Source organism: Antedon bifida, chromosome 3 (genome assembly GCF_963402885.1).
Source record: "Antedon bifida chromosome 3, ecAntBifi1.1, whole genome shotgun sequence".
Lineage (NCBI taxonomy): Eukaryota > Metazoa > Echinodermata > Crinoidea > Comatulida > Antedonidae > Antedon > Antedon bifida.
The window spans coordinates 14,003,181-14,016,206 of record NC_136228.1 but is presented as its reverse complement, the minus strand read 5'-3'; the positions used below and the strand labels follow the sequence as shown (position 1 = coordinate 14,016,206).

General features: G+C 30.6%; 1 protein-coding gene across 1 annotated transcript; it reads left to right on the top strand.

Annotated features, from left to right (window-relative positions):
• The first annotated feature begins 1,776 nt into the window (after nucleotides 1-1,776).
• On the top strand, nucleotides 1,777-11,667 carry LOC144838162 (uncharacterized). The gene is made up of 11 exons (XM_078693521.1): nucleotides 1,777-1,927; nucleotides 2,768-2,823; nucleotides 3,214-3,307; nucleotides 4,443-4,553; nucleotides 4,717-4,821; nucleotides 4,968-5,075; nucleotides 5,285-5,392; nucleotides 6,437-6,544; nucleotides 7,082-7,189; nucleotides 8,903-8,987; nucleotides 10,978-11,667. The coding sequence occupies exons 2-11, from the start codon at nucleotides 2,816-2,818 to the stop codon at nucleotides 11,025-11,027; spliced, it is 885 nt and encodes a 294-aa protein (XP_078549647.1). The 5' UTR covers nucleotides 1,777-1,927; nucleotides 2,768-2,815; the 3' UTR covers nucleotides 11,028-11,667.
• Nucleotides 11,668-13,026: the final 1,359 nt, after the last annotated feature.

Below are 13,026 nucleotides of genomic sequence, written 5' to 3'. Positions count from 1 at the left end.
ATTCGGGCAACTAATCTTTGTATGGATATGTTGTAATAAAATGGTATTAGTATAAAGATATTCAAAGTTCATCCTATTTATTATCACTTTGGTATGTACAATATTGACTGATTGACTATTGACAAAGTTTATTATCACTGTTCGTAAATATAACCAAAAAAATGTAATTGTACCGAACAGTAATAAACTGCTGTGTTCTAGTTACTATCTTTGTTGACCATTAGAATATCTCATATTTCACAGAGCAACGTAGGCCTAAAGACAGAAATAAGTATTAGTTAAAAAACAAAGTATCTCTTTATTATATGTTGAAGATTCATACTGAAGACATTAGTAATACACTTTTTTTTTTATAAGAAAGCACATTCATCAAATATAATCAGAATGGATGATAAACTGCTGCTGTGTATTGACAAGTTCACTGTATTCATTATCACCGTGCAAATATAATATCTCATCAGAATTAATGCATCATATCATTAGCATCACTTCCTTTTATCACAATCACTATTATATATACCAACATAGAGATTGTAGTGTTGTACAACGAAATCTGTGGTGTTTAAAAGGTTTACTAATTGGATTCATTAGTCATTGCATTACCTTTATTATCATTGTTGAACATTGAAATACAATGCTTAAATATTAAATCTCTAAGATTATCTGATAACAAATTGTGTAGCAAGAACTCAATAGAATAATTATATAAATTTATTAGTTAGTTTTCTGTATAAATGCACTTATATATTGAACTTTTTATCATTATAAATGGTCACATTAGTGTCACATTATCAACATAATCAGTTCCTTTTTACTAATTGAAACCATTAATCATTGCATTATCTTTGTTGAACATTGAAATGCAATGGTTATATTAAATCTCAAGTTTTTTTTGTGATAACAAATTGTGTAGCAGAAACTCAATAAAATAGATTATCGGGGTGTTTATTGTTCAGGAGGGTTTTTAGGGGGCGACGTTATTCAGGGGAGGCATTTATTTTTTTTGGGTGTAATTTGGTAACATAATCAAATAAATACCCCAGAAATGAAAAAATACAATATAATTTATAGCAAAAACTGATAAACTACACTAAAAATTGTATCAATTCAAAATGCTTGGTAAATTGTAGATCATGTCAATCAATGAATTCTACTGCAAATATAAATGTGTTGTAGAACAATATTGTATATATAATGCATGCGGCGGGGCGTTTATTCAAGAAAATAAATACCACAGGGCATTTATTCAAAATGATGTTCTATTATATGTTTATTTAAAGCATGGCATATATTTGAATAAATATATTAGTCAGTTTTCTGTATAAATGCACTTATATTATAATATTGAACTTTTTATCAATGGTCACATCAGTGTCACATTATCAATTTCATATCTCATAAATTTTGACTAATTGGATTCATTAGTCATTGCATTATCTTTATTATCTTTGTTGAACATTGACAAATTATACAGTGCTTATATTAAATCTCTAAGATTATCTGATAACAAATTATGTAACAGGAACTAAAAATAATTATTTTATTAAGTTCCTGATACACAAATAATTGTTTTATTAGTTAATGTTGATAATGTGACACTAATGTGAATATTTATAATGATAACAAGTTCATATAAGTGCATTTATACAGAAAACTATCTGATACATTTGAATAATGAGGGTTTGTTGAAGTAAACTGACAGACTGACTGACAGATATAATATAATTTTGTATTTAAACAGAAGATAAAGTAAATATCACCTGATTGTTTTACAACAGGAATAAGACTATAAATGTTTGGTTTGGTGTTTTGATGTAGTACTGCAATATCAGACTGCTAGACCAGTGGATGGAAGAATCTTGAAATCCATAGCCTACAGTACCATTGTGATATTTGGTTACCAACAACTGTTTGTAAATTCATTTGTGTGAGTTATACATTTTTTTAAATTTCTTCATTATAGTCATTTGACTTGTAAGGTGAAGGTTACAAAGCTAGTCGGTAACATTTTAATAAATATTGTTTAGTTTTAAAGGTAGCCACAGCATGGTATATAATCCAGCAGAATAATGAGATGAATTGTAAATGTCTTGCTGTGTTTAATCTAACAGTTAATATTAATATAAATTACATCCTCAACTTTTGATTTCGTCATTTCAGCCGTTTTTCAGGTGTTAACAAAAGGTTGACAATACATTTGTATACTCAGTAGATCCACCTGATTCCCAGTGCTGTATCTCCACATACTATCTATTTCCGAAGTATCATAGGAATATTTGGTAATACAGCATCACATGTGGTGCCTGTATCGTGTAAGGTTAGGTTAAGGGTTAGGTTACTCTAAATACATGTGAAACACATGTGGTGTTGTATTACCAAATATTCCTATGATACTTCGGAAATAGATACAGTACCGAGAATCGGCTTGTAGATTAGTGATGTTAATTCTTGTTACAACTATGCATTATTTGGTCTGCTTTGTGAAATGCGTATTAGACTCAATACTCCAATATGCCTTTTCAAAGTTAGCTTGGATATTGTTCCTACTAGATATATGTTGATTAAATGTATTAATCCTCAACAAGTAAACAAAAGCTGTTGGGTGATAATGTGTTTGTGTATGTCATGATCTACTGTATAAACACTTTTACAACAGGCCTACGCAGTTAGTTAAAATATACTGTTTAAATCTAAATGCCCTAAAAAAAATTATTTCAGACAGATATTTTAACAGGAGAGATTTAATGTTTATCATTTTTATTTTAAGAGAGGCATAATTGACTTGATTAGTAAATGAAGACGGTGTATTTTTAAAATGGAGAGGTATGGTTTTTCAAATTTATTTAAATTACGAATAAACTAACTTTCAATTATTTGTTGATATTTATTTTACTTTTTTAAATTTCATTTTTATGGCGCTTTTAACAAAGGGTAAAAAAATATATATATATATATATATCAAAAGACCATAGAGATGTATTGTCCTCCAAAACATGACAAAATGAAGATTATATGCCTGTCATGAACACTGACATAATTTGGCATTGATTTGATCATCTCATTTTCTAGATCTTACGAGGTCTTCTGACTTTTTGAAAGTGTAAGTTAGATTGACTTACAGTAAAGGGCAATTTGTATATTATTACAATATAGAAATAGGTAATTCCAAACCTTATAAGATAATATTGAAGTTTATAACTTTCATTTTGACAGGAACAATTTAGAACAAGCTTTGGTCAGGAATGATTTGGAAACAATCAAACAAATTTGTAGGACGCAACCAGATCTTGTGAAAACTATCGATGAGGTATAACTATATATAATCAGACTTTGAATAGGCCTTGGCAGTTTTAATAAATTTATTCACTTCCGTAGAAAAACAAATTATTTCTCTTTCACTAAAAACCATTCTGATTAACAATTTGACGATTTGTTGCTTAAATTACAGTTTTAATTTTTTTATGATCCAATTTTGGTCAAAGTGATCTGAACTTTTTTTTATATATACAATTTTATGAAATATATATTTTATTGATGTTCACATTTTTGCTATTACTACTTGCCTTAATAGGCTTTTTCATTTTCCCTCTTTCCTTTTCTATATTAAAAAATTTGTATATAAAGATGTATTGTCCGGGTGTCTAGAAAACTCAGATCTAGAAAATTCAGATCTGACCTACCAACCAATCAGTTGATGATCTGAGTTTTCTAGTTCCATTCTGGAACTGGAAAACTCAGATACTGATATCTGAGTTTTCTAGATCTAGAAAAGTCAGATATTTGAGTTTTCTAGATCTAGAAATCTCAGATATATCTGAGATCTGAGTTTTCTAGATCTGAGTTTTCTAGACACCCGTATTGTCCCCCTGAAAAAAATTATTATTACAACTTTTTTGTTGAATGTCATTTTAATGTCCCATAATAGTTATCCACTTTGACCAAAAATTAAATTTAAAAAAAATATATTTACCTTAAAGATGTATTGTCCCTTTGACTAATTCCAAAAAAATTTCAAAAAAAAGATTTCGAAAAAAAGTGGGTCATTTTGAAGTATCATAATAGTTATTAACTTTCACCAAAAAATAGTCGAAAAAAAAATTATTTAAAAGAAATACAGACGTTTTTTTGTTCAGAAAATAACTTTTCAATCAAAACATATCTCATAATGCAATGCGCTTGTTTGGCTACTTTGTGTGCATAATCATAAAACTTCCTTCGCGATCTGTGTGAAAACACCTTCTCAACCGTGACGAGTTGTAAACAATCCTAATTAACATTATACATAATGCATACTCGTGGTTTGAAATCTTTGTTTACTTTCGCTCGCGACGATTTAAGAATTAAGATCATTTACTACAGTACAGTACATTATTTAGTAATTGTTGTATTGACAGAAAACCAATTTCACACAATGTTTGTTTATGATTATGATTCCTTTACAGGATGGAAACACTCCACTGCATGTATATTTGTGTGATGATCTAATTAACCCTACTTTAGCAATCATAAATTGTCTCTTAAATCATGGTGCATCAACAACATTGCAAAATAAGGTAATTTACAGAGATTTTCGTGAACCATTTCAATAATGACAATTATAATTAGAATTGTTTACTAAATTACTGTATTTAACAGTAATTGTTACTATATTGACAGAATGAACATCATCTGTTGTCAGTATTAATTATAAACTTCATGATTATGATTCCTTTACAGGATGGAAACACTCCACTGCATGTATATCTGAGTGATGATAGACAAATACAATCTACCTTAGAAATAGTGGAATCCCTTGTTGCATCAGCAACATTACAAAATAAGGCAATTTATTTTCTTTGAATAATGACAAGATTATTTGCTACTTTGTTTTAGTAATGGTTGCAATAATTTCCATTGACAGAAAACCAATTTCACATTATAGCTATTATTAGTATTTATAAACCTCATGTATTATGATTTCTTTACAGGATGGGAACACTCCATTACATGTATATCTGAGTGATGGATTTAATCATACCTTAGAAATAGTGACTTGTCTTGTACAGCAATGTACATCAACCACATTGCAAAATACGGTAATTTAAAATTGCTAATGTAGGCTAACATTCTCTATCTACTGCAGTAAACCCTTATATTTTTCTCTTATATCAATAATGACAATTTACAATTACTACATAATTTAGCAGTAATTGTTGTTATAGTTTGTATTGACAGATAATTGACAGATAACATTTTTTGTCTGTTTTCAGTATTTATAAACTTTATGATTATGATTTCTTTACAGGATGGGAACACTCCATTACATGTATATCTGAGTGATGGATTCAATCATACCTTAGAAATAGTGACTTGTCTTGTACAGCAATGTACATCAGCAACCATGCAAAATAAGGTAATGTACAGAGATTTAGATCCTTTGTGGTAAACCATTCTATTGCAAAATAAGATAATGTACAGAGATTTAGATCTTTTGTGGTAAACCATTCTATTGCAAAATAAGGTAATGTACAGAGATTTAGATCTTTTGTGGTAAACCATTCTATTGCAAAATAAGGTAATGTAGAGAGATTTAGATCTTTTGTGGTAAACCATATTGTTTAAATAATGACAATATTATTTACTAAATTACTTGCAATAATTGTTGTATTTAAAGAGAAACAATTTAACGTACTAGAGGGTTCGCTCACTCTCTAGTGAGTGTACATAAATGGTTCTCAAAAACATGACCACGACCCAGGAAATCAGAAACCCGGGTCAGACCTATGCATGTTACATATGATTACTGAATTATGCATGTTTTTTTTGTAACATTTCATGAGGGGTACCCAACTTATGTATAAAAACCAAAATATAGCGACCTGGGTAGTAAAGCTAGTGTGATTATTTGGAAGTAACAGAGTTGAGGTTGGTAACAGAAATGCTGTTTAGGACTGTTGTTATGACATCTTGATGACGTTGTAAGAATGTTAAAATGCAGGTTTTTCTTGGGCATAGTAAAATCAGCGATATTACAGAAAGTATGAATAGGGAAACAGAACTATAATATTTGGCAGTGTATGAGATTTGATACCCAGATCTGAGCCTGCTACTGAGAATGAGTATGATGAGACGCGAAATATCATTTATGATTAATTATGTCTACTGACCACACACATCAAAGAATATAATTTTAAAAATTTTGCAAATTGATAATGTGTTACCTGAAACATAAAATAATAGACTTTATGATACACAGGAGGGAAAGTCAATTGGTGTGCATCAATCACATCACTTACTAATACAGTCCGAGTGGCTATGTTATATGCAATTTGAACGAATTGCGCAATTTGAAATTACTCAAAGACTTCCTTAAGTATTTGATTATCAAAACGCATTTTACATATTACAGATGTCTGTTATCAATATTTTAAAAGTCATGACTATGATTCCTTTACAGGATGGAAACACTCCATTACATGTATATATGAATGGTGATTATGACCCTACCTTAGAAATGGTGACATGTCTCCTAAATCAGGATACATCAACAACATTGCAAAATAAGGTAATTTATAGAAAATTGTCAGTGTAATAGGCTAACAATCTATATCTTCTGCAGTAAACATTCTCCCCCACCCCCCTGCTCATTTTATCATAGGCCACAAGAAATTCTATTGTTTCTGATGTTATTGGTAATTAATTTCTTAATGTTATATGCAATGTTAATTTTATGGTTAACATCTCATCAAAAGTTCTCTAAAATGTGTGGCAATCTTTTATACCCCCTTTGCTCATAGGGTGTACAATTGTATATGTAATTCTCTGACACATATCTCTATGATTCATTGTACAAAATTAAATAAATTATTGAGGTGCCCATACACCATATTTGTAGTGGGCCCTTTTAAGCCTCAGTTGAATCAGACAATCCAAAATGGCAACTCCTGTGGCGGGCCATTGCTCAAGTAAACTGGATATTTTGTGGAGAACATTTGATATAGTCCACAATATCAACTTTCAAAATGTTCACAGCTATTGCAAACAATTCACATAATGTCTGTTGTCATTATTTATAAACTTTATGATTATGATTCCTTTCCAGAATGGTGACACTCCATTACATGTATATCTGAGTGATAGATATCATCCTACCTTAGAAATGGTGACTTATCTGAAACAACATGGTGCACCAGTAACATTGCAAAATAAGGTAATGTAAAAAGAATTGTCAGGACAATCAGCTGCGAAACATTTTTGTTTTGTTTCGTTGTTTATCAATAATGGCATTTATTATTAGATTTAGATTTACATATGTGAACATTCAATCAATTGTGTCTAAAAAACTCAGATCTCAGATATATCTGAGTTTTCTAAATCTAAAAAAGTCAGATATCTGAGTTTTCTAGATTTAGAAAAGTCAGATATCTGACTTTTCTAGATCTAGAAAAGTCAGATATATCTGAGATCTGAGTTTTCTAGTTCCAGAATGGAACTAGAAAACTGATTGGTTGGTAGGTCATTTGGATCATTCCATTATCAGAGGGTAGGTCATTTGAAATACTAGAGTATTATTAAAACTGATTAGTGTGTACGTAAATCATAAAGAAAATACAGTGCATGTTACCGTTAAAATGTAGGCTTGAAAATTAGGTATGTACGAGTTGGTGTGGGTACGAGTTGGTTGAGGTACGAGTTAGCCAAGTTGGGAATAGGTACGACTTATTTAGGCCTAGTAGGCCTACTCTTCGCGATACATCGCGACAGCGCCAACACGTTGAGCCTTGAATTGAGTTTGCTTAGCTAGGCTATGCCTAAATGCTAAGCCTACATTTTAAAAGGTGTATACTGTATTTCTTTATGATTTAAGTCTTATTATTAGTAAGAAAATGTATAATACTGTAGTATTTCAAACAAGCTACCCTCTGATTAATAATGGAACAATCCATTTGAAAATCTGAGTTTCCTAAAAGTCAGGGGCGGATTGCAATATAAAGACCTTGTCTTAGGCTTAGATCTAAGCCCTAAACCCCACGTGAAAGTCTTAGCTAAGCCTCTCAGCAAAGTCGATTGCAATATCGCGGTCTTAACTGAGACTTTATTAGTAAAGAATTTCAAACAATCAAACCAGCCTATAGTTACCGACAAAAGAGGGCGCTATACAAACAAGTGCAAATAGAGTAATTTAACAATAAGTAGCGTCAAGCTCCTCAGTAGGACATTTTGAGGCCATTTTAATGCATGAATGGACACACTGCCTATTCAATAGCTTTAAGATTACGTAAATACTAGGAGATTTTAGCAAATAATTACAAATATCAGCAACAAAATTTCCAAAAAATAAATTTTAAATATGCTACTATATGTAGTCTTTCCTTGGTCAAAATAGTGTAGTGTAAATCTTGCTAAGGGTTTCATCTTGGGCTTAAGTCTAAGACCGCGGTTAAGACCTTTATTGCAATCCGCCCCAGATATATCAGAGTTTTCTAGATCTAGAAAACTCAGATATATCTGAGCTCTGAGTTTTCTAGACACCCATTTTTTTGGTATTTATAATGGTAACCATAATAACGTGTGTTTACAGTGATTTTTACAAAAAAATATTAATTATAAAATATATACAGTGATTATTTACAGTAATGATAATAATAAAAATTAATTGAATTATATCATTGACTATTATTTTTTTGGTATTATAATGGTAACCATAATAACGTGTATTTACAGTGATTTTTACTTTTAATAGAAATAGTAAATACTATTTTCGTCTAAATTTAATATTTTGTCCCAACGCAGCCAATGTTAATCTACACTTTATCACATGATGCTCTATCAACCAATCACTAGACAGTAAATGTTTGAGCCATGATATAATACTGTATCAATTAAATAATATTCTGATAATACTCTAAACTCATTTTTATAGGAAGGAAATACACCCATCTCTGTTTTGAAAAATAACAAGCAGATACAGGACCCAGAAAAAAATGAAATTTTAAACTTTTTTGAAAGTAAGTGAAGTTTTAATTATCAAGATTTTGGGGTAAAGCAATTTTCATTGCAAAGGACAGATATTCAATTTCTTTTTCCCAATGCTTTGATAAACTGATTTTGAAAATTTTCTTATACTGATAATATGATGAGCTCTGTAAAGGTTGTGCATGTGTATGGTATCCATGCATTGTGCTGTTGAAAAACTCTTTAAACTTATGGAGAATCATCGTAAGGATGTATATAATTTATTTATAATTTCTGAACCATGCCTTATGTAGATGTGAATGAATTATGCATATTTACAGGTTTATTAGTTTTCTTCTTTCATTAGCATTGACTATAATCGCAAATGATACAGTCATTAAAAATACAATTCACGGGGGCACAAAAAAGAACAAAACAAAGTAATATTGATTGATAATATGCTGCATAATTAGCAAATGTTTTGTGATCGAATTAGGAGCTACCTGTTTCAGAGCATAGATTTCATTTTAGGGGTCAAAAGGCTAATGATGACCTCTCAATAATTTATTTTGGGATCAATTGCTTTCCCTGACAAACCTGCTTCTGTGTATCAATGTACTATGACGAAGAAGAATGTCCAGAATACAACTACAAAACCAACATAAGATATATTAGGGACTTTTAGATTTGACATGGGTCGTAGTCGACTGTTACTCGTCGACAGAAATACGTTTAGATCAGCGTTCCGCAACCTTTTTTGACTCCGACCCCATGATCCTGTTTTGGTAATTCAATGCTAACGTCCTGAACTTTAAAAAGTTCCCCTGGCTAGGAATAACATCGCTATGAGTGTAATTTGGGAGGGACCTGTTTCTATTGAATGTTCATTGTAAATGTTCCCACCGCCGGTACATCAAAGTTCGCACTTTTTCAGTCAAGTTACACACTTGTTGCAAACTACAGAAAATAGCGTCATAGAACCAGTTGGTAGATTATTAAATCCACGTCCTAAAAGGGGATTCCCCACTTGTATATTAGCAACGAACTATGCGTCAAAAGCGTCCATTGGCCCGTCGTCGATTCCCAACTGTGTGTACGCTACTCGCCTCAACATAGGGAAAAAACTGTAGATTTGTAAAATATAATTAGCCTTTGTAGATTCTACAAAACTGAGAACCTTTCACATCTAGATCAGTTTATACTTGCTAAAAAAAACATTCTCGATCCATCAATTTGTTTTCGCGACCCAAACATTAACTTTTGACCCATAGGTTGCGGAACGGCGGTTTAAATTAAGTGGACATTTATGTTGACATGCCAGTGAACTTATGACATAATGACCTTGGGATCATCTGACCTTGTAATCTCTAGCAGCGCTTTTATAAAGTATTATACAAAATTGGGAGAAACATATAAAAAAGGAAGTCACATATGATGATATATGATATGATTAAGATGATAATGACATAGAAGTTGTGATATTGAGGATGATATTACTCAAAAATTTAGGATTTATAAAACAAAGAATATAATGTAACTTATTATTATAGGAATAAAATAATTAGAGTGAGTAGTTTTTTTGTAGTTATTTCTAAAAGCTGATTATACTATAGATATAGAAAATTGTTGAATTGAATTAATATTATAATCATATTCAAACAATGACAATGATACTTATAACAATGCTGAATTTATTACTTAAAATTGAAAATGATTTTGTGGTCTTTCATGAATTTTTATTCATAAATCTTAAAACAGTAATTATGATAAGAATGCTATCTACTGAATTTATTACTAAAATGGGAAATTATTTTGTGGTGTTTCATGAATTATTATACTGTAAGTAATAATATTCAAATAATGATTATGATTTCAACAATGATTATGATGCTAATCTACTGAATTTATTGCATTGGAAAATATTGTGGTGTTTTATGAATTTATATTTATTATTCATAATCTTAGCAAAAGCAATTACAATTTCCACAATAATTATGATTACTGGTATACTAAATTTATTGACACTGTTTTTCATCCATATAGATCTCTCAGAGGATGATGATGAAGACTTAGTCACAGACTTAGTCCAATGATTCAATAAACATGGACATTTGATTCATACAAATGTTAGATGATGTTAAAGTGTTGAAAACTGATACCAGTACCAGTAGTGTAGATTCCCTGATATCCCAGGATTAAAACACACTAGTTATTGTCTGTGGTGTTCTCTTTCCACAAAAAAATTGGTGTCCCCTTATAATGGGATTAAATCAACCATTTGGCACTCTCAAACATGTCCCTGTCCATTTAATATGGGTGTCCCCTGAGTAGGGGTGGGCTGTAGTGTTAAACATGTTTCCCCTTGTTTTATGAGAAAGTGTCCCCTGAATAGGGGTGTACTAAAGAAGGGGTTTACTCCAGTGGTAAAGAGGAGGGGTTCTACTGTTGAAAGATTTATTATAAGATTTCAGTGTACTGAACGGTACATGAATGTTAGTAACAAAAAAAAGACGACAAAACAAAATAACGATACTGGAATATTTACAAAAAATAACGGTAATAACGGTATATTTAGAGATATTTTAAAAGACCATTTTATCTGTTTTTATATTTTATGTAGATAGAGGTGCTTGCTGCCATCCTTTTCTTTTCACTTCATTTGTCCTTTGCTTTTATTTATATTTTTGTATATGCAGTGATAAATTCAAATAAATAATAAATAATCATTGTGGGATTTCTTTAAATCAGACCATTTTTAAATTACTTTCATATACTAATTGATTATTTTGTTAAATTTCATGAACGAGTTATTTTTTTAATTAAGGTGATGCAAAATATTACTATAAAATAATAATGTAAACAAGAGGATTTATTTGTGTATAAAAAGACAATTTACAATAAAATCCTTTCTAATTTTAATCAGTTGTATTTGTCATTGTGTGCATATGTTGTGATGTTGTGGAGCTTTCCGAAAAAAAAAATGAGCATGAAACAAATTCCTAAATGATGCTAAGATAACTTTTGATTATGATAAGTATTAATTCAAGTTCTATAATATCTGGCTGTGTATTCGATTTACAATTTCAACCAATACAGTAATATAATTAGATGCAACTGATTTTCAGCGAGGCCGATTTCATATGTCACCGTGTATTCTGCGCATGAGTAGTTAATTAAAGAATTATTATACAAAAAAATGTATTTTTTGATATAATTACATTATATAGGGCTAGTCACTGTAGTACCCGAAGTAGCCCTTTAAAGTACTATGTTGTTTGAATGATGCGCCCTCTATAAAAAAGTATACCAATGCATGAAGATCGTATGTCAACAAAAACACATGTTAAACTGAACTTTTTTTTTGTTGCATAATATAATAGGCCTATTAGCCTAGGCCTATTTTTTTTAACGTGGGAAAATGTCTTTAACAAAATGTTTAGCATTAGCATCACATTCTTACATTCATAACTGCAAACATGCCACCAAAAACTTCAGAAAAGTTGACAGTATGTATACTTTAAATTTGTTCGTAAATTTATGTTATGTAGAATTATACTGAACTCATCTACTGTATATATAAATTTACGTAAGGGCAAAATTCGGTAAATAGCGCGTTATTTCTAGAATGTTTACTCGATGGTATATAAAGTTGGTTAGAATCTCGGTACTGATTTAAACCACCTGATGATCCCTCAACTCTAATGTTATATACAAAACACAAATTGGGTTTGTTTAAATGAGTTCAAATAAAAAAATTGAACTCATTTTAAAGACAAGGCCTAATTCCCAGGGTGCTAATTTTACATAAATCATCGTGTCTATTTATTCGTTTCTGTAAACGACAATGTACTATAGTCCTGCGGTACGTACATTTTTTACGCTGAACTTACTGTGTATTCGAGAACCATCTGTGGACACGACCACGACACGACTCGCTTCGCTCGCGTACCATCTAGTAATTATAATTATAACAATATTCCTGTAAATTTAATTCTCACTCAGGGCTGCAGTCACTTGTGGGTGCGAAAGGGATGCAAACAATTCTATCATCATCAAAGACGTTTATTCATCACCATGAAAGTTTGCTGTTTT